The sequence below is a fragment of the Leopardus geoffroyi genome, chromosome X (genome assembly GCF_018350155.1).
Source record: "Leopardus geoffroyi isolate Oge1 chromosome X, O.geoffroyi_Oge1_pat1.0, whole genome shotgun sequence".
Taxonomy (NCBI): Eukaryota; Metazoa; Chordata; class Mammalia; order Carnivora; family Felidae; genus Leopardus; species Leopardus geoffroyi.
This window is the reverse complement of record NC_059343.1, coordinates 78,070,222-78,093,877: the sequence shown is the minus strand read 5'-3', so window position 1 is coordinate 78,093,877 and position 23,656 is coordinate 78,070,222. Positions and strand designations below refer to the sequence as shown.

Here is a 23,656-nt window from a genome sequence, read left to right as displayed (position 1 = left end):
GGACTTGACAGATCTATTTAGAACTCTGCATCCCAAAGCAACAGAATATACTTTCTTCTCGAGTGCACATGGAACATTCTCCAAGATAGATCATATACTGGGTCACAAAACAGCCCTTCATAAGTTTACAAGAATTGAAATTATACCATGCATACTTTCAGACCAAAATGCTATGAAGCTTGAAATCAACCACAGAAAAAAGTCTGGAAATCCTCCAAAAGCATGGAGGTTAAAGAACACCCTACTAACGAATGAATGGGTCAACCAGGCAATTAGAGAAGACATTAAAAAATATATGGAAACAAACGAAAATGAAAATACAACAATCCAAAGGCTTTGGGACGCAGCGAAGGCAGTCCTGAGAGGAAAATACATTGCAATCCAGGCCTATCTCAAGAAACAAGAAAAATCCCAAATACAAAATCTAACAGCACACCTAAAGGAAATAGAAGCAGAACAGCAAAGACACCCCAAACCCAGCAGAAGAAGAGAAATAATAAAGATCAGAGCAGAAATAAACAATATAGAATCTAAAAAGACTGTAGAGCAACCAAGAGTTGGTTTTTTGAAAAAATAAACAAAATTGACAAACCTCTAGCCAGGCTTCTCAAAAAGAAAAGGGAGATGACCCAAATAGATAAAATCATGAATGAAAATGGAATTATTACAACCAATCCCTCAGAGATACAAACAATTATCAGGGAATACTATGAAAAATTATATGCCAACAAACTGGACAACTTGGAAGAAATGGACAAATTCCTAAACACCCACACGCTTCCAAAACTCAAGCAGGAGGAAATAGAAAGCTTGAACAGACCCATAACCAGCAAAGAAATTGAATCGGTTATCAAAAATCTCCCAACAAATAAGAGTCCAGGACCAGATGGCTTCCCAGGTGAGTTCTACCAGACGTTTAAAGCAGAGATAATACCTATCCTTCTCAAGCTATTCCAAAAAATAGAAAGGGAAGGAAAACTTCCAGACTCATTCTTGGAAGCCAGTATTACTTTGATTCCTAAACCAGACAGAGACCCAGTAAAAAAAGAGAACTACCGGCCAATATCCCTGATGAATATGGATGCAAAAATTCTCAATAAGATACTAGCAAATCGAATTCAACGGCATTTCAAAAGAATGATTCACCATGATCAAGTGGGATTCATTCCTGGGATGCAGGGCTGGTTCAACATTCGCAAATCAATCAACGTGATACATCACATTAACAAAAAAAAAGAGAAGAACCATATGATCCTGTCAATCGATGCAGAAAAGGCCTTTGACAAAATCCAGCACCCTTTCTTAATAAAAACCCTTGAGAAAGTCGGGATAGAAGGAACATACTTAAAGATCATAAAAGCCATTTATGAAAAGCCCACAGCTAACATCATCCTCAATGGGGAAAAACTGAGAGCTTTTTCCCTGAGATCAGGAACACGACAGGGATGCCCACTCTCACCGCTGTTGTTTAACATAGTGCTGGAAGTTCTAGCATCAGCAATCAGACAACAAAAGGAAATCAAAGGCATCAAAATTGGCAAAGATGAAGTTAAGCTTTCGCTTTTTGCAGATGACATGATATTATACATGGAAAATCCGATAGACTCCACCAAAAGTCTGCTAGAACTGATACATGAATTCAGCAAAGTTGCAGGATACAAAATCAATGTACAGAAATCAGTTGCATTCTTATACACTAACAATGAAGCAACAGAAAGACAAATAAAGAAACTGATCCCATTCACAATTGCACCAAGAAGCATAAAATACCTTGGAATAAATGTAACCAAAGATGCATAAGATCTATATGCTGAAAACTATAAAAAGCTTATGAAGGTAATTGAAGAAGATTTAAAGAAATGGAAAGACATTCCCTGCTCATGGATTGGAAGAATAAATATTGTCAAAATGTCAATACTACCCAAAGCTATCTACACATTCAATGCAATCCCAATCAAAATTGCACCAGCATTCTTCTCAAAACTAGAACAAGCAATCCAAAAATTCATATGGAACCACAAAAGGCCCCGAATAGCCAAAGAAATTTTGAAGAAGAAGACCAAAGCAGGAGGCATCACAATCCCAGACTTTAGCCTCTACTACAAAGCTGTCATCGTCAAGACAGCATGATATTGGCACAAAAACAGACACATAGACCAATGGAATAGAATAGAAACCCCAGAACTAGACCCACAAACATATGGCCAACTCATCTTTGACAAAGCAGGAAAGAACATCCAATGGAAAAAAGACAGCCTCTTTAACAAATGGTGCTAGGAGAACTGGACAGCAACATGCAGAAGGTTGAAACTAGACCACTTTCTCACACCATTCACAAAAATAAACTCAAAATGGATAAAGGACCTGAATGTGAGACAGGAAACCATCCAAACCCTAGAGGAGAAAGCAGGAAAAGACCTCTCTGACCTCAGCCGTAGCAATCTCTTACTTGACACATCCCCAAAGGCAAGGGAATTAAAAGCAAAATGAATTACTGGGACCTTATGAAGATAAAAAGCTTCTGCACAGCAAAGGAAACAACCAACAAAACTAAAAGGCAACCAATGCAATGGGAAATGATATTTGCAAATGACATATCAGACAAAGGGCTAGTATCCAAAATCTATAAAGAGCTCACCAAACTCCACACCCGAAAAACAAATAACCCAGTGAAGAAATGGGCAGAAAACATGAATAGACACTTCTCTAAAGAAGACATCCGGTGGCCAACAGGCACATGAAAAGATGCTCAACGTCGCTCCTTATCAGGGAAATACAAATCAAAACCACACTCAGGTATCACCTCACGCCAGTCAGAGTGGCCAAAATGAACAAATCAGGAGACTATAGATGCTGGAGAGGATGTGGAGAAACGGGAACCCTCTTGCACTGTTGGTGGGGATGCAAATTGGTGCAGCCGCTCTGGAAAGCAGTGTGGAGGTTCCTCAGAAAATTAAAAATAGACCTACCCTATAACCCAGCAATAGCACTGCTAGGAATTTATCCAAGGGATACAGGAGTACTGATGCATAGGGGCACTTGTACCCCAATGTTTATAGCAGCACTCTCAACAATAGCCAAATTATGGAAAGAGCCTGAATGTCCATCAACTGATGAATGGATAAAGAAATTGTGGTTTATATACACAATGGAATACTACGTGGCAATGAGAAAGAATGAAATATGGCCTTTTGTAGCAACGTGGATGGAACTGGAGAGTGTGATGCTAAGTGAAATAAGCCATTCAGAGAAAGACAGATACCATATGGTTTCACTTTTATGTGGATCCTGAGAAACTTAACAGAAACCCATGGGGGAGAGGAAGGAAAAAAAAAAAAAGAGGTTAGAGTGGGAGAGAGCCAAAGCATAAGAGGCTGTTAAAAACTGAGAACAAACTGAGGGTTGATGGGGGGTGGGAGGGAGGGGAGGTTGGGTGATAGGTATTGAGGAGGGCACTTTTTGGAATGAGCACTGGGTGTTGTATGGAAACCAATTTGACGGTAAATTTCATATATTAAAAAAAAATAATAAATAAAAAAAAATGAAGACGCTTTTACCAAGTTGAAACTTGTGATCACATAGACATAGAAGCCTGTTGAGACTTTTTCCCACATGAACTGAGATCGACTGTTAAAAAAATATTCATAGGGAAGGTTTTTCAGAGGGTGGTATTTGGCTAAGAACATTCACATTTTATAATATCATGTAGGCTAGAATTGATTTTACCTTGATTCCTTGGAATTCGCTTTCTGCGGTCTCGGAATGCTGCACCTGATTGTAGGGCTTCTAGAAGATTATCCATTACTCCAGTCTCATCACCCTCTGGAGGGGAAAGGAGAAATCAGAATTAATCTTGGGGCAATTAAAGTTAAACCACAGGAAAATAAAGGGAAAAACTCCTGTCAGATTTACATAATATCCTTAAATTAAAGACATATATCTGTTTAAGCATAATGGATCCTGTCAGTTTCTGGCACCATAGACTACTTTGCTTATTATGCACCATTAAGCAAAATTCATGCCAATCCCACTGTTCTTTCAACTTAAGGACCTTGTCTTGTGTATTATTGATGACACACTCAGTATGCAAATAAATAGTAGCTGATCAGCTACTGCTGCCTTCCTGTTAAGATTCTTTTAAGACATTTCTAAGCAAGAAACCATGGACCTGGCTTAATGCAATCAATGTGCAGGGTGTGATTTGATGAAGCGGAGCTACACAAGGTTAAATACTGATTGTATTAATACTTTCAGCATTCAACCGTCATCTGCTATTATCTCAAAAGACACTATTTTCAAAACACATTTGCATTCAATTTCTACCTAATCCATATCCTTTACCCCTTTCAAAATGCTGACATTGTACAAAGAAAAGGTGACCAAATCATTTGAAAGCCTGCAGTTTACATTTGAGAGACGTTAGCCAGAGTCTCATCATCCCTTTTAGAATGCTATTGTGTTTCTAATTTTTTCCTATGGGAAAGAACTGTTAGGATTCCATGAGCTGGGTATTCAAAAGATGTACATGGGAATTCTTAATGGAAATGCACTTAAAACATTTTACCCTACTTTTATCTTTGACAATTCTGGCTGTCAAAACCCCTTTTAAGATTTATGAGAGCATTTGCCTCAAGGTGTTTATTGCCAGGAACTCTTCTACACTGTGGACAATCCACAGTGAGCTGAGGCCCATCTTCCCATCGGGCCTAGCTGATGATACAAAGGATTCTAACTAACTGGTTAATTTGAGTGGTAACTAAATGTGTGGGTCTGGCATAGAGGACATTTGTAGGCAGAAGAGTTAAGAGAAGAAGGCAGGAGTGAGGGGAAAAAAACTGTTGCTGATGCTATTCTAAAGTTAAATGTAAATCCTACTTTGTTTAAAGAATGACTATAGGGTATCAGATCACAGAAAAAAAATTATCTTATAGGGCAAGAACAAGCTAAAACCTTTTTTGATTAGGCCCTTTATTTGACTTGAGATTTCTTCGATGTTACATCAATCATTTCTTCTTTTAAAGTGAATTCACTAGGACATAATATTAAATAAAAAACAAAGGGAAACACAGAGGTTCTCGGGTCTAATATTTGGTAAAAACAGAAAAAATAAAAGGAAAATAGAACCCCAATGATTAAGCATGGGAAGGGGATTATGCACATTTAGGAATATTAAAGCTGCAGACACATCCAAACTGTCACCTGCTCTCTATAACAGAAAGAAAAGAGGAGCTGGAAGTAGTTTGGCATGGCTAGAATGTACCTGGGAGAATTACATTTTATGCAGTAAGCACTTTACATTTGTTGTATCTTTTAAATTTTTTAAAATGTTTGTGTTTATTTTTGAAGTAGATTGAGAGAGAGAGAGAGAGAGAGAGAGAGCGCGCGCGAGCACATGAGCGGAAGAAGAGAGAGAGAGACACACAGAATTCGAAGCAGGCTCCAGGTTCTAAGTGGTCAGCACAGAGCTGACACGGGGCTCCAACTCACGAGCTGTGAGATCATGACCTGAGCCGAAGTTGGACGCTTAACAGACTGAGCCACCTAGGCGCCCCTACATTTGTTGTATCTTTTAATCCAACTACACATTGAAATAGGTTTTATTTCTGTTTTTCAGCTGGGGATACTGAAACCTAGAGTTAAAGCATCTTGTTCCAGATCACACAGCTGGCATGTGGAGGGGCCTACGTATGAACCCAAGTCAGTCTGACACCAAGACCAGCCCTCTTTGTATGCAGTTAGCAGAAGACAAAATGGAGTAGGCATATGGTGACCAGATGGTAAAAGATCATAATTCTATGATATGGGCTTGAGTACTATCCTGTAAGTCAATACTCTCCAATAGAGATATATAATGCAGGCCAAAAATGTGAGCTGCATAATTTTAAACTTTCTAGTAGCCATATTTAAAACATTAAAAACAGATGAAATTAATTTTGATATGTTAAATAAATGTTTAACTCAATATATATATAATCATTGGTTTTTTTACATTCTTTTTATCAGATTAAGTCTCAGAAATTGAGTGTGTTTTTATTTTGGCACATTTAACTTCAGATTAGCTACATTTCAAGTGCTTATTACTTTTATGTAGCTAGTGGCTGCTATATTGGGAAACATAAGCAATAGGAAGTGACTTGATCAGACTTACATTTTAGAAAGACTTATCAGACAGCACTGTGGAAGATGACTTAGCAGCTGGCATTAATAGAAGGAAGGGAAATGGCTAGGAGTATAGTATAAATGGACTGAGCTAAAGTGATAAGAGAGTGAATGGAGAGGGTGGATACTTTGAAGGTATTAATATAGTTAATAAGACCTGGCTGAGAAATAAACAGGTTTGAGAAAATATGATTATTTTTTGAAGAATATTTAGGTAGAGATATCCAGTAAGCAGTTGAAAATATGAGGCTGAAACCCGGGAGTGAAGTCTGGGCTGAAGCTAAAGATTTGAATACTGTTGGAAGATGCATGAGATCACCCTGAGATACTATATGAAAAGAGAAGAGAGCATACGATGCAATTCCTGAGAACCCCAATTTTTATAAAGCAGTCAGGAGAAGAAGAATTTCAGAGAAGACAAAAAAGGAATTTCTAGAGATATAGAAGTACAACCAGAAGAGAACCATAGTATAACTGAATTTCACGTATTCCTATAAAAATAATCATTATAAATACTATGTAGAAAAATAAATACATGTATAAAAGTGAAAAAAGCAGACTACAAAACAGTATGTATATGTGATTTTACATAAATAATGTGCAAACATTAAAAAAATTATAACAATGATAAGGAGGCCATTTCATTAGAATTCTTCAATGTGATTATATTGTATATATACTAAAAAGATGGAACAAATATGATATAAAGAGGAATTAAAAATAAATCCCTTTACTTAATTAATGGTTGCCATCTGACAACCCCTGTCAAAATACTATGCTAGATTACCATTTCTAAGCTTTTCTTTTTTTTTTTTTTTATTATTGTTTCTCTCCTCCCCCTGAGGAGCCTTTTTAGATATTTTTTTCCTCATCCCTCCAACATTTAAATTTAATACAACAGATGTACAGCATATCTGTTTATATAGTGTAACCCTTTGGGGGCCCACAAACAATTGTAATATCTAAGCTTTTTCTCTGCCCACCTCCCCAAGAACCAATATTTATCTTGGAGGTGATATACTATCTCTGCTGAGAAGGCATGTGCTAAGTGGTTCTTAAAAAAAAGAAAAGAAAAGAAAAAAAGAAAAGAAAAGAAAAGAAAAAAGAAGGCCAGGTCTCTGTAAATATCATTGATATATTAAAATAAATAAATGTAGGTTTCAGTCTACTATTACTTTTTCATTTGCTCCATTACTTTTCGTAGAGTTGAGAGATTTTCCTGAAATACCTAACCTGAAGGAATGAAGGTTTATAAATATATCATAGAACTGATTTACATTTCAGTTACTCTTCCTAAAACAAAATGGAAGCTAACATGATCATCTGAAAGACATTATCCTTCATTTTAAATGAATTTCAGTGAAATTTGGTATGTGATTGAGTTGTGTGAAGTTGATAATTCACTTAGAATTTCCAAGTTCATAGAACCATTAATTCTTACTTAGATGTGATTTGTAATGAGTAGCTGTTTTTATTTTCTATTTCTTGGTCTATGAGGTCAAACTCAGGAAAAAAAGTGTCTTTTTTTTCCATTGGAAAGGAAAATAGTTTTATTGAATTGCATAGAAAACTGTGTTTTCTTACATCTTTCAATACTTTTTAATGAGTGAACGAATATCAAGGAAAAAATTGGTAATGCTTTTTGGCCACTAAAATGGTAATATATGGGCATGTCTGGGAAGTAACAATTCAGAGGCAAGTTTCTGACATTTGATCCTGAAATTAGATCACAGACAGTATTAAGGAGCTAGCTAGGCAGGTTACATGCAGTCCAGTGGGGTTCTATGTGAGCTACATATCTTTGGGTAAAATGAAAGGCATGCACTGTACCTTCTATTTCATGTTTCCAACAGTGTTGGTCATGCAGTGGATACAGAATGCCTGCTGACCTCAAATTTTCATCATCAACATTTACCTGTGTTGTGTTGACTTAATTTCCCCAAGAAGAGTTTGGAGATGCCATAGATTAATATTAGCCCTAGGTAAACTAAGTTATCTCTGGTATGTCTTTGTGCAAGACTATTCCCCAGAGGCTAGCACAAACTTATTTAGAAGCAATTCTCTGTGGGCTTCTCACATTTCTGTGCATTTTATGAGCACAAGCATTGATGACCTTTCTTCTGGACTATCTTTTTATAGTGAACAGCCTTGAAAGACATAGTGTCTCTCTTCAGAGCAGAGGGTAGGTCTGTTTGTTTTGAGGACAGATTATATTTCCCTCTAGGGTAAATGTCAGGCAGTTTGCTTTCATTTTATTATAAAGGATTTGGGTTCCCTAAAACCAGGTTCATCAGAAGTAACATAAACCCACTGTGTGCATAGCATCCACCTGAGCTCACCTTGGCATCACCATGGGGGAGTTGGAAGGCAAGAGAAAGCAATATGAACATGAAGCTCACACTGCTGGCTGTACCATGAATGACAGAATTCTTTGTCTCTGACCCAGGAGCCTAGTTTCTTATGTAAGCATTCCTGAAACTATGGCAGCCTGACTTGTTAGCATAGAAGTAGGGTAAAATCTCTGCCCCTTCAAAGTTTTTCAAAGTGCCCTGAGGGGCACCTGGGTGACTCAGTCACTTACGTGGGTTAAGCATCATGCTTTGGCTAAGGTCATGATCTCCTGGTTAATGAGTCCAAGCCCCATGTCAGGCTCTGTGCCGACAGCTCTGAGTCTGGAGCCTGCTTGGAATTCTGTGTACCCCTTTCTTTCTGTCCCTCTCCCACTCACACTCTGTCTCTCTGTCTCTGTCTCTCAAAAATAAATAAACATTAAAAAAGAAAATGCTCTGAAATCCCCTTTCTTTTTATCAAACATTTTAAATTACAATATCCCTTATTTTTCTAAGAACCTAACACTTAGTGCCTTGGACATTCCCATTGCCTAAGACCCAACTCCAGTTCATACTCCTCAAAAATGACTAAACTAAAGCCAACACTATAAAAATTAATTCCTAAGATCCTAACATCATGGGCATATGGATTTAATTCACTATTATAGCCTCCTTGAATTCTCAATTGTATAATTAAGGCTTTCTGGAAAAGCTGAGCTGCTCAAAAGTTGAAGAAGTTATCAAAAACAAATCAAAAACAAACTTTTTAAAATGTTTTTATTTTTATTTTTGAGAAAGAATGAGAGAGAGTGAGCGAGCATGAGTAGGGGAGGGGCAGAGAGAGGGAGACACAGAATCCAAAGCAGGCTCCAGGCTCTGAGCTGTCACCACAGAGCCTGACACGGGGCTTGAACCCACGAGCTGTGAGATCATGACATGAGCTGAAGTCGGACGCTCAACCGACTGAGCCACCCAGGCACCCCAAGACTATATAATTTTTTTAAAATAGAACTATGGTCTCTGTGGGCCTAGAAGAGTTGGGGAAGACTCATGGAAGAATTAGGGCTTAAGTTAAGCCTCTGAAAACATTACATTAAAAAAAGGTTGAAGAATGACTGGTTTGAAGACACTAAAATCTAGATGTATCAACTCCTAGCACACACACATGTACTCACTTGCTTGCTCTGTGTGTGTGTGTGTGTGTATGTGTGTGTAAGTTTACAAACATTGTAATGCATAGATCTTAAGTATACACTTTGATGAATTCTAACAAGTACCTACACCCTGATGAATTGTAACAAGTACCTATACCCGTGTAAGTACTACCACAAGCAAGATATTGAAACTTTCCATTACCCTGAGAAAATTCCCTCTTGCCTCCACCACTAAGAGGCAATATTTACTCTGATTTTTATCATCATATATTGGCTTCACCTGTTCATATCTTATAATTTTTAAGAGGGTAAAATGTGTCAAGGTTGTTTTGAATAAGCATTACCTGAAGTCAAACACGCATGGTCTGCATGATAAACCACGGGGAGAACAACACAGTTGAAAGGTATGGGAGTTATAGTTGCAAAGGTAAGATCAGAGTAAAGTTCTAGAGGGCTTTGGATATCAAAGTAAGAAATCTGAATGTGCTTCAAGGGACTCTAAAAAGCTAGCAAGATAGTGACACGATAAAGTAACATTTAAGGTCAGCCTCATAGTCGTACACAAAATGGACCAGAGTAGGAGAGAAATCAGTTATACAAAGAATGCAATTTAATTTGTAGTGACAAATATTATTCTATGCATATAATCCTGGGAAAAAATTTGGTATTATTAGTGAAGGACTAAATAGAAAAATAAAATTGGTTTTGTTAGCAAGGTCATGAGCAGTAGTAAATGGAAGTTGTCAGTGTAAGAAGGCAGTGATAAGTAGAGTACAAGAAAAATCAATGTTAGATTCAATCTTTTTCACACTATCTGTTATGGTCCAGATTAAGACCACAAGATGCAAGATGCAAGATGGGTTTGTGTAGATGGTACAAAAGTATAAGACTTCTCACCTAAGAAAAAAGAAAGAAACAAAATTCCTTCTCTGGGATCTAAAGAAAAAAAAAATGAAGGCCCAAGGCTAAAACACATCTCTTATAATTCAACAAAACAAGAGGTAATAGACTTAATAAATGGCAAATACAGTATGGTGAAAATAACACAATGTGCTATAGGACCATAATATCTACATGTAAGAGTAATACTAATACCATACATAAGTTAGAAATAAAGTCAAATCATTTGGCAAGGCACTGTATCAACAGATATGATAAAACCTTGGCAACTTGTATTGAAGTCTACAAACATCTGGAAAGCCTATACCTGATGCGAGATTTTTGTTAGTTTGTAGTTTAATTGGAAGTGAGTGAAGAATGAAGAAAGTGGTGACTTGGAAAATCAACAGATGGTAACTAAGATAATAGTCTATGAAGTTATTTATGGCAATGAAAAGTATTTAAGAAAATCAAGATACTACTTCAAAGAGATTAAAAGAGGGCATACATAGAATGTATAAAGTTTTACAGAAAATAATGAAGGCAGATGTTCCTGGTGAAAAGAAGAAAACTTTTAAGAGGGAAAAAAGGACACAGGGGCTCAGAAGAAATTACCAGAAACCACAGGATTAGTTAGGAGCAGTGTAGTAATTACATTACATGGCACTTGAAACTTTGTAAAACAAACAGAAAAATGTTATGCTCCCAGGTTGAGGCCTAGCACAGTGGTACCTACCAAAAAGCAAAATTAATCTCAGAGCAAATAAGTTAAAACTACAGGGAAAAATGTTGGTTAGAGAGTTCACTCATTCTGTTATCTCATCTCCTTGCCAGAACAGGTAATTAACAGTTTCCTATAGCCAGGCAAATCATCAGATCATGGATAAACCTCATAGTGAATACTACTCTTCCTTAACAATTTTAAGGTTAATGTTTTAGGTACAATTTATCATGAAATAAATAATGTATTAGGGATCACAAGATAAATGGGCATTCTGCTCCCAAGTGATTAATGGTGAAGGATGAGGTGATTTCTCCGCAGGTATCTACATGGTAGGTGCTACCTAAGTTTATTAGGGTAACTGAACTGGTAAGTTAACTTTTCCTGATGTATGTGTACCTTAAAGAGAAGCTTGTTAACACAAATGAATTAATTTCTACTGGTGGAGTTTTAGTGAAGGAACTTTTTTGGCCAGGGGCACATTTTTGATGGCTTGTCTATGGTAAGGTGGCTTGATAGTAAATGGAAGTTAAAAAAAACAACAATGTTTATGCATATTCATTTTTTTCTAGTTACCTGTATGCTAAAAGATGAAGAAAATTACACATTCTATAAATAAAGAAACACCCAATAAACCTGAATGTTAGTGCTTACCAGAAAACCTCTATTGATGCCTCTGGTAAAATATCTCACATTCAATATTTTAAATAATTAATATTTCAAAGAAACCTTTGAAATACTGTGTGTAACTTATCAGAATCAATCATTTACTAAGGGCATGGAACACTTGTGAAGGGAAAACTATGCAAAAAGAAATTTGGAAGAAGAATAAACTTAAGTCAATTCAAAACCATCCACCAAAGGAAATCTAAGTACTTTCTGAAAAGACAAAAGAAGGCCGGTTTTGGAAGTAGGACTATTAGTAATATCTGCGATTTATTGAGAGGTTTCCATATGTCAGGCCTGTTTTAAGGGATTTAAGTTGGATCTCCACACCAACTTATTTTCAGGTAAAGAAACTGAGGTATGTTTGTAAGTAACTCATTCAAGGTCACATAGGTGGGAGGTAAGAGAATCAGCATTAGAACCTAAATATGTTTGAGAGAAGGTGTGGGCAAACTATAGTCCTAGTGGTCAAATCCAGTCTACCACCTGTTTTTGAACAGCCCACATGCTAAGAATGGTTTTCACCATTTTAAATGGATTTTTTTAAAAGAATATTTGTACTACATGAAAATTTCATAAAATTCAAATTTTAGTCCTTAACCTTTATTGGATGATAGCCACGATCATTCATTATGTACTGTCTATGGCTGCTTTTATGCTACAACAGCAGAGTTGAATAGTTGTGACAGAGACATTTTGGCCTGTGAGGCCTAAAATACTTATTATCTGGCCCTTTACAGAAAAGGTTGGCTCTAGAGTACACATAGTCAATATCAACATCATGCTGGTATAGATACCTGTGGAGCTCACAATTTGCCTCTGAGATGCTGAAGGACCTTGGCAACCTCTATATTAGTAACAAAAGTTCATCAAGGATAGAAGGTAGGAAGGAACACAGTCATTTTCAGCCTTCTTGAAATTGAGATGTCTCTACTTAGAGGGCCAAAGCCAAGAATGAGACAGGATAATGAAACAATTAATACATACATTTCTATGTGGCATTACATTTAAGAGTCCTTAAAGTCTAGTTGCAAAACAACAGTTACAAAAAGTAGTTTTCTCAAAGGTCAGTGGAAGACCTGCTTTCCTAGTATTGATTTCCTGTATGACAACCTATCTCTGCAAAACAACAGTTACAAAAAGAGTAGTTTTTTTCAAAGGTCAGTGGAAGACCTGCTTTCCTAGTGTTGATTTCCTGTATAAAAACCAATCTCTGCCTGACATGGAGTAATTAGGCTTCTTTACAGAAGACCCAGCTCTTTATCTATGGACTTTAACTAGAGTGTCATATCAGAATACAATACTGTATAATAAGCCTAACCATTTTATAAGAAATACAAACATAAGACTAGTGATGAAGAGAGGGAAATAAATAGTTTTAGCTTGCAGAACACCATCATGAGGTCAAATGTATACCTGTATTTTCCTTAGTGCCTAGCGCAGGTGCAAGGTAAGTGTGGAATGAAAGTGACTTTTCAAGAATGGCTCTCATGAGAGCCCAGTCAGGCAGTTATAGCAAATGTTACACACCATGGCAATAATGGCAGCCCACCACCAAGTATAAAAGTTTTGTAAATGAGGGAGCAGGCACTCTTAATTGTTGATGCTGGGAGTATAGGAAACAAGTGGACAATTCCTCAGTTGCTATGCAACGCTCAAATTGTGGTGTTCTTCCTGTGCTTACTAGATTCTACAGAGGGTCAACTCTCCAGCCAGAAAGGCAGTAACAACCTCACTCCACTTTTTGCAGAGGAACTTAACTGTTGCTTATCAATTTTTAAAGCACAAGGAGTCTCACCTTGTATATTTGTGTATGTTTCTTTGGCCACATGTTTTTGAATGCCTGGAGAGTGCACATTGTTGCAAATTAATTTCTTCTTATTACAACTACCCTTTCCAAGTTGAGTAGGATATTATAACATTTTTTAACATGGTGATACATTTTTTGAGAGAGAGAGACTGCATGTGAACAAGTAGGAGGAAAGGGGTAGAAGGAGAAAATCTTAAGCAGGCTCCATGCTTGGCACAGAGGTGGGGCTCTATCTCAGCTAAGATCATGACCTGATCCAAAATCAAGAGCCGGATGCTTAACTGACTGAACCACTTAGGAGCCCCTAACATGGTGATATTTCACACTTCAGCTTTTTTTAAAAAATCAAAAGCAGTTTGTAAAAAGGCATGTATAAACCAACTGCTTTACTGAAAAGTCTCAATTCAGTAAAAGTATACATATTAAATTGTTTTTTGTTTTTTCTACCACCGTTCGAAGACATGCCATGTCAAATATCCGTTTCATGTCTCTTAATGACATTTGGCAAGATTCCATAATTTTCTGGTTTCAGTTTAAATATCAATCTTACATTTGCTGCAGGGGGGTTCCTTCCCCCATTGCTGGTTAGTCTTCTTAGACCCAAGTACCTGAAGGGGAGAACGGGTGGTATAATCAGCTCCCCCACTCACTCCCTACCATACCTTACTCTCATGGAGTAATTAGATCCACTAATGGGGTGGAGCAAGGAGGCAGGGAAAGGAAAAGAAGGAACTTCTGTTATTTAACTGGCTACTGATATAATCCTCTTGATGAACATGTTAAATGGCTTATAAGAAACAAAGGTGAGGGGTTAGTGTAAAAATGTACGCATAAGTAAAAAGCAATAGGAAACAGCCTTCAGCACCTCATCAAGAACTGAAACACCATTCAAGATACGATCATAGCTCTAACCCTCTAGCTACAACAATAGCCCTAGTCATCTGATGTTATTACTCTATTACCTTGATGTCCATTCATTCATACTTACCATGTGCACCTACTCTTATTATTTGTTTTTATTTTCTTTTTTGCCATTTTTGAACTAATTCTCTTTCTTTGTGTCTTTGAGTGCAAATTCCCCAAGAAAGTCAAATTGATTCAACCAGTACAGAGTAGACTTTTGGGAGGAGTGTTTATGACAGGCTATCTCTTATGAAATAGACCAGCCTATAGATGGTTGTCGTTGGGTAAAAAATAAATCTCTGGCCCAATTTGAAAGTAGAGGAGGATCATATAGCACAAAACATAGTCAGTAATGCTTAAGAGGCTGCCTATTGCTGCTTGTCTCATAAAAGGAGCTGAAGGTATATACTTCTGAGATGCATTATCATAACTCAATAGTGTAATTTACATTGATGTTTCAAAATGGGAGAAGGAAGGATTTACCTTTAAGCCTTGATCTAAATCCATCAATAATTTCTAAAGAGGAGTTCAATAATCTGCTCTAGGAGAGAGTCAGTCTGACTCTGAGCATGGCTGGGTATTTTCTCAGTCAACTAGAATAGCTTGTCCACCCTGTAATCTCACTGCTGTCTCCTGATGGAACTGCAACAAGTTGCTGAAAGATAATGATTTAGAAAGTAGATCACAGTGTCGCTGGACAATGTCCTTTCTTCTTTGGATGGTGAGAAGTGATCAGTTTCAAGGCTTTTAGTTGCTTTCTATGATGTAGATGCCTTAATTCGAATCCCTATTATTAATTCGTATTCCCATTACAGGTGCAAATTATCAGCTACTCCAGAATAATATTATTTACAAAATTTCCCATCACCTCAGACAACATGTCTAAAACTGACTTAATCACCCACAGATTTCCCCACCCAACCACACTCCTAATGATTTATCATCCCAATTTTCTCATTTCTTATTATTCCCCAGGCTTGGAACCTTCATCTCCAAATTCAGTGACTAAGCTGTGCCACTTCTTCACAGGCTATATCTCATAGAATCAGAGTTTCTTCTCCCAGTCTAACATTCATCCCTTAACCTGGACTACTGATACATGAATCAACTTGGTGAATTCTCTGTTTCTATTTTCTCCTATTACTAAACTAGAACTCTAATCACACGATCTTCTTTTCCAAGATTCAATGTCCATCAGATCCAATCCAAACTCTAATGGTCTTATTATTTCAAGATTTTTTCTTTGGCTCCTCCAACCACACAGCCAGGCTACATCTCTTTATAATTCTGTACTTATCCTGAATGTTCACATCTGTATGTCTTCACTCATCTACCCAATTTAAGAAATAAAGATTAATGTAAATTCTAAAGAAAAAAGCAACAACAAAAAAGACAGATGTTTTATACCTTCAAGTTTAAATGGATAGAGCTTTTAGATAGATTATTATATGAATATTCTTTAGCTCACCAGATCTATTCAAGGATTTAAATTCCCAGAGTGAGTGCTATAGAAACACTATAGACCTAAATTCAGGTAATTTAGACAATTTATACAAATACATGTTAAGAATATTCTGCTCTATTAAATAATTAAAATTTAGATAGACCTTAATTATATGCTTTACTAAATAAAAGGAAGTTGGTCTTCAATAGAAAAAAAATAATTTCAAAATAAATAAATAAATAAATAAATAAATAAATAACTCCCTAAGGCAGATATTCATAGTAAATTTAACATACTTTCCACTACCACTTAATTGAATCCAACCTTTAAGTTAAAAAAGAAGACATATTAAAAGTAAATTGGTTATTGTATATTAAGTGATATTGCCTTTTGGTGTTTCAAATAATCAAGGCAATAGTCATTAACCTCTTCATTACTTTATAATGTTCATCTGAGAAAAAGCAGTCCTTCCAAGTTCAAATTTTCTAACATTGAAACCCACAGAGCTCCTAAAAACACAGGGCAATAAAGCATAGGGCGCTTCATTAGAGGAAGTCTATAATTACAGACTACTGAGTAAATAATATGGATGCCATTGAATTACATGAGAGTCCATCAGTTAGCAGAAAATGGTATAGAATTACAAAATTAGGCACCGATATCCCAGAGATATAACTATGTCAATTTCTGAACATTATGTGGTCCTTTTAAAATCAAGTCATTATGGATGATAACTATGCTTAAAAAACCTGCTAAAAGCTGGTAAAACCAGATAAAATACTGGCACTTAAAGAATGGGCATTTCTGGGGCATCTGGGTGACTCAGTTGGTTAAGCATCTGACTCTTGATTTTGGCTCAGGTCATGATCTCAGAGTTCATGGGTCTGAGCCGGGCATTGGGTTCCACATTGACAGCGGCGGCTGCTTGGGATCCTCTCTCTCCCTCTATCTCTGCCCCTCCCGTACTCATTCTATCTCTCTTTCTCTCTCTCTCAAAATAAATAAATTTAAAAAAGATTCTCAAAAACAAAAAAAAAAAACCCAGAATGTAATTCCTTGGAGCTTAGTTTCATAAATGCTTTAAGTTGAAGTGTCTACTTGACCTCTGCATTTGAATTTTCTTTTTAAATTCAAAAATTCCCATGGGTTATATCATATGCTATTTTATGAAATAACCTGCCACTATCTAGCTATTGTTGTGTAATTCCTGTCTGTAAGTACTGTTATATTTTTGTTGAAATGGATAGAGTTGTGGTCAGAGACACACTTGCCAATAGACAATTTCTTGCTTGGGTTTACGTAGAGAAGATTTACAATTTCACATTTGTTTCAAACATGTCTCTTGGGACAGGAGGCTCAAAGGAGAAAGCAGGTAGGACTTAGATGCAGTTAATCAGCACTGATTCAATCATACCCTCAGCATATTCCTTATTTAGTTTTTAATATCTCTTTCAAGCTATCAACACATAACTGCTGGGCATGTACTCAGCAGATAGCACTGTGCAAACAAACAAACAAAAAACCAAAAACCAAAAAACAAAACTATAAGGCATCCTCCTCAGATGCACTGCCACAAACAAGTAAATTGTGTATTTCTTTCTCTTTGTACTCTAATTTAAAAATTATACTGATAAATTACCTGAGATAAAGATGTAATTAAGGGAAGAACCACTGACTTTATTAAATAAAGGATATTAAAGACTGTGTATTTTGTTTGTTCACTGAACAGAAATAATTTTTAATATTCATAATTATTTTTCCTCTTTTAGATAAGTAAAAATATATTCACAAAAAAATATCTGTTACTTTTCAAAAATGGGATTAAAAAGTGGTATCTGCCAAAAGACGGGAGAGTGAGGAGATTACTAAATACTCCTTGGCAAATATTTAGGACCAGGTGATATTTTGTTCTTTCTATGATATGTTCACCTAAATTCATCAGTAAGATCTGCATACTATCTGATTTCATTCAATTGTTTATTTCCTATTTATAACCTAGATCAACAGGGGAAAATTGCAATCCACAAAGAAATGATAAGGATCATTTTTTACTTAGTACTTCTGTGACAGCTGGTGATTATTAGTATAAGGGGAATTTATCCCCATCCTTTAGAAGGAATACACTATTGATGCTTTTATGATGTATGGAATCCTGGGTCTTCAACAGGACTATGATTTCTATTTCAGGAAAAGGAAGAAAAAAAATATGATTTCTTTAAAGCGATTACCTATCTTGTGAGGCTTTCAAAATGTCATTATATTTGTTTTAGTAATTAAGCATTCACATTAGCACTATCTTCAACAAAGGAAAATTGAGAGAATTCTATTTATTGTTGAAATTTTTATATCACGTCTAGAGAAAGCTATATTAAGGTGTATAGAGTGAGGAAGAGGTCTCTTCTACCTCAAAGTCAAACCTGAAGGAATCAACATGTGCTGAATGGATTCATCATCCTCATTTAAGAGGTGATTTGGAATCAGGTTGCTCAGGAAACCTTGTCAACATCCAGCTCTAACCAAGATATAATAATGTCTCTTAGCTGTATTAGAATGACCAGGACATATTTACTTGGAACAATAATAATGAAAATGATAGATTAACCAACCACACTGCATTTTCTCTGAAGAAATACTATGCAAACTTAAGTAATGCATCCACAGGAAACTCAGGCTGATTAGGTGACTTCATTTAGATCTGTTTCCCAGGGTGGCCCTCTATGAACAGGGAATGGGTTTTCCTATTTTAACTCTCCCTTTTTAAAAAAAATATATTTTTGAGAGAGAGAGAGAGGGAGAGGGAGAGGGAGAGGGAGAGGGAGGGAGGGAGGGAGGGAGAGATAGAGAGAGAGAGAGAGAGACAATATGAGTAGGGGAAGGGCAGAGGGAGAAGGAAACAGAGGATCCAAAGCAGGCTCTGCACTGACAGCAGAGAGCCTGATGTGGGGCTCAAACTCAGGAACGATGAGATCATGACCTGAGTTGAAGTTGGACATTTAACTGACTGAGCCATCCAGGTGCCCCTGAACTCTCCTTTTTAATGCCAAAACTCTGCAGAAAATTCTCTTAAATGTCAAACTTAGTCTGTAAATGATCAACTAAGACAGACTATGAGTTTCATGTACAATAAAAAGTGGTGAAATAATAGGATATTATCTTTTTTGTTTTGAGAATTATACAATTTTTATTAGATTGAACCATGTGAGGTTACCATTTTTTATAGGCAAAAGAATGGCCAAATAGCAACAATTTCATATGGTTCAAACTAATATTCAGGATATAATGAAGACACTTGAACTATGACCAGTTCTCTAAGAAATATTTCAAAATAGAAGAGGGGTAGCCAAAAGTGAAAGATTGCAGAATGCAAAAGGCTATAACAATGAAAACATGTATTTAAAAGTATTTTCTAAAATGCATAACTTTAAGGGCACAGTCTAATAGTTCCTACATTCCATAACTCCATCCTCTATGTTCTAACTTTGTATGAGTCATCAATACAAGATCAAGCCAGGGTACTGCACACAGTCGGCCCATCCTTTCTTTCGGCTGTTATCTTCATGGTAGAGATTTTTCACTAAGGTCAGTAATTTTTGCTTCTTTCCCTAAAGCTTAGAAATCATTGTGTAAGATCTCCTAGAACTCTGTCCCTTGCCCCCACTCAAGCACAGAGATACAAGGCAGCTTATCTTGTCATTTTAATGAAACATCTTTGAGGTATAATTTCACTGGGGAGAGATTTAGAAATCAAAGCTTAAGTAGGGCTTGTGAAAGTAAGTTATGCAGTACTGAGCAAAATATAGTCTCTAGAACTCATTTTTTTCCCTCAGCAAGCATTAATGAATGTCAATCATTTATAGATTAGTCAATATACTTAGAGATAGAGAATGCATGTTTGTTTTTCCAAAACCTTGATACAGTCAGTACCTCACAGAGAACTGAATAAGTAAATCTACTCATTATAGTATTTTTCAGAAGAAAATTCAGCAATATTTGCAAAAAAAATAAAATTTATTTTTCTATAGTGAGCTCATGAAATAATGACAATTGTTTCAATATTACCTAGAATATCAATTTATCTGCCACATTTGTGCTCTTATTAATTATAATTTTATTTTTGTGTATTATAACTTATCAGATAGGGAAACAAATCAACCAACTTAGTTCAATCAAGCATCTAAATATATTTTTCATGTTCTTTGTCATTTTAGTGAGTTTCTTAGAAGAGAATGCCACCATGACTTTTATAATGTCAGAGAATGAATATTTCCTTTTGATAAAAGAAGGAACTTTCACACTCAAAATTCAATTTTGTTTCCTAACATTTACAACATGACACAAACACATGGTAAATAAAATTATTTTAATAAATATTAGAGCCTACAAATTAAACAGTGAGGGAAGCTCTGAGCATGCTGTGAATATACTGAATACTAAAGAGTATCTGAAAGATAAAAATCATTTACTTTTTAAGAAAAAATAAATAATTTGTTTTTCATTAAAAAAGAGAAACATATGCCACAATAATGGTTAACCAAGATATTTTTATATATATATATATATATATATATATATATATATATCAACATATATATCTACATATATATATATCATCTGCATATATATATCATCTACATATATATCTGTATCTATATCTATCTATCTATCTATCTATCCACAAACACACACACATACACACATACATATCAGAAAGGGCTGACAAATGGACAAATGTGATTACATGGTGGAATATATTGTTTAGGAAGTCTTCTTTCTATTTTTTCAACAAGAATATAATTAAATTTGGGTTCAGCAATAAAACACTTTGGGGGCACCTGGATGGCTCAGTTGGTTAAGTGGCTGACTCTTGCTTTTGGCTCAGGTTATGATCTCATGAGTTCGTGGGTTCCAGCCCCCTGTCAGGCTCCTCACTGACAGTCTGGAGCCTGCTGGGGATTCTCTCTCTTTGCCCCTCCCCCCACTTGCATGTACACACTCTCTCTTTCTCTCTAAATAAACAAAAAAAAAGGAAATAAAACACTTTGCCTGAAGTAAAGGAATAAGACATGTAAAGTACTTTCAATAAAAACAAAAGAACCATCATTGCATTCAAGAACAATGGAGCTTGTGAAGACTGTAAGTGCAGTTGTTATTTTTCTGGACATCTCTCACTATATAAGGATTATTGGTGCTATTATACGTTCCTTCTCCTGGGACATTTAGAAACATGCTGTCTAACCATTTGTCTTACAGAGTTACATACAGGCATACCTTGGGGCAGGGAACTGGCCCAGATAATCTAGAGAGCATCCTAATGATTTATGGAAACCAAATCACAGAAAACAGATGCAAAGGATTGATATTACTCTAAGTGAACTTAGCATCAAGTGCAAACTGACTCAGAAATAATGCTGCAGGATGAAATACCATGAGCCTTATTACACTGCTTACAGAGAACGTGGTATAAACTGTCTATAGGTATGATGCCTTAAGCCACTAGGGAATAAAAAGGAGAAACAGGAATCTCTTTGGCAAAATATGTGAGAAATTTAAAGCTTTTTGCTCAGAGTATGTGAAGTATTAATCAGAGAAAAACATTCAAATTTACTTGCAGACAGATGAGAACTATTTCTTAACATATCACAAGAGGGCCAAAGAAGATTGTTTTTGATGGAAGTTCTCATGGGAAAATCTCCCTTTTTTATTTACTACAGAGATCATGCTGAAATTGACGAGAAAAGGTAGATATTTTGAATAAATAAAAGAGGTCACTTGCAGGAAAATATATTTTTTTGACACGGATTCCTGCTAAATGTTTTTCACGTGTATTCAAGTTAAAATGTTCATTTTGTTTCATTAACTGTATCACTTACTCAAAACATAGGAACAGGTTCATTTGTTACCTGAAGCATATATGAGAACATTCACTAAGTGTAAACAAAAGGCCTTAAAATATAACAAATAAAGAAAATTAAAGAACAAGTATACTAATAATAAGGTATACTTGCTCTTCAATAGATGTGTTCTTAAACAGTTATAGAATTCATTGTCTATCTCCTCCCCAGGACCAAAGAATTCTATTCTAATATAACAGGGACATTACTACTTAAGAAATTCTTTGGCAGTTTGTTTTACAAACCACACACACACACACACACACATACACACACACACACACACAAAACACAAATGATCATTCTTTAGTAAATCAGTTTCTTTACTTCATTTTGGTATGTTGTAGTATGAAAAACATGATGATATCAATCTATCAAAGCCATATTAGATAACACAAAGACTCCAAGTTCCCTGTAAACTTTCAATGCCAGGGATTTCCTCCCTCTTTGTCACTGAAAACTATTTGATTCTGATTGATCATGTCACTAGCAGTAGTTTCAAAACTTATAGGAACGCAAAGCTTGGAAGATAAGCCTCTCATTTTCACATGTATAATAATCTGTCGTGACTAAATTTAAATAATTGGAAACAGCTTTAAGCACTAGCAATATGGAGTAGTATAGTAGAAAGAACAGTTGGCTGAGGCAGGCTCTACTCCAGGCTCTCCTTTTTACCACTAAACTAGCTTTATGACCTTGAGCAAGTGATGTTCATGTCTCCAGTGGCATACTTGTAAAATAAGATGAATCTAGTCATTGGACTCGGGGATTCTTAAATGTTAGTGTGTATCAGAATCACCTGCACAGCTTGTCATAACATTGATTGCTGTCCCCATGCAATTTCTTATTCAGTATGTGTGGGTTGAGGCCAGAAAATCTGCATTTCTAACAAATTCCAGATTATGCTAAAGCTGCTGCTCTAGGGATTATACTTTGAGAACCACTTCCCTTGGAGAATGCCAAGAATCTGAAGTGCAGGAATCTGAATTCCCCCTCTGTGGTACGGTTCCTGAGGCAAGTGCCCAAGTGTCACAAGGTATCAAAAAAGAAATGCAGTGTTCTTTCAAATGAAGAAACTCAAACTGTATGATGGCAGTACATTAGCCTGCCAATTAGCAACAGGGATGGGAGCTATATTTAAAAGGCATCTTTGTTGATGAGCTCATCCAGTAAATCCATATCCACATTTACTTTTTAACATATTGAAGTAAAGTTTTATTGATTTCATACATATTTCCATACCTACCAAAGCACACAAAACACTGATGAATACATAATGTCTACATAGGTAAGAATTAAGGTCAAAGTTTGATACACTATTTCTTATCACTCCTCCTAGATAAACACTACTCTAATATCATTGGAAATGAAAACATGCTGATTGAAGCATCTATATGCCTGAGATGCTCCTAGAAAATTAGTAGTTATTAGCTATTGCTGAACGGCACATTCTGGCATGACAAAAACATATACAGTAGAAGTCTATTACAAAACATAGGGTTTTACATTTCCAAGAAGATTTTGAATCAACCAAATGTTCTTTAGAAATGGACTGAAAGGGAAAAGAGGCCCCCCTCTTGTGCCTAATTTAATTGTGAAAATACAAAGTAGAGGAAAATATAAGAAAACATAAAGGCACTGCTTAATTCCTTTCAAATAGAAACGGAATTGCTGAGGTAGTTCTCACCACCTTATTTAT

The 23,656-nt window shown here is 36.0% G+C and overlaps 1 protein-coding gene across 4 annotated transcripts in view; it reads right to left on the bottom strand.

Moving 5' to 3' along the window:
* DIAPH2 (diaphanous related formin 2) overlaps positions 1-23,656 on the bottom strand; it is a 995,484-nt gene that overhangs the window by 183,265 nt on the left and 788,563 nt on the right. For all 4 annotated transcript variants that reach the window (XM_045470691.1, XM_045470695.1, XM_045470693.1 and 1 more), the window contains one exon: positions 3,727-3,822. In XM_045470691.1, the coding sequence (XP_045326647.1) occupies positions 3,727-3,822 (96 nt within the window). The remainder of the gene's footprint in view (positions 1-3,726; positions 3,823-23,656) is intronic.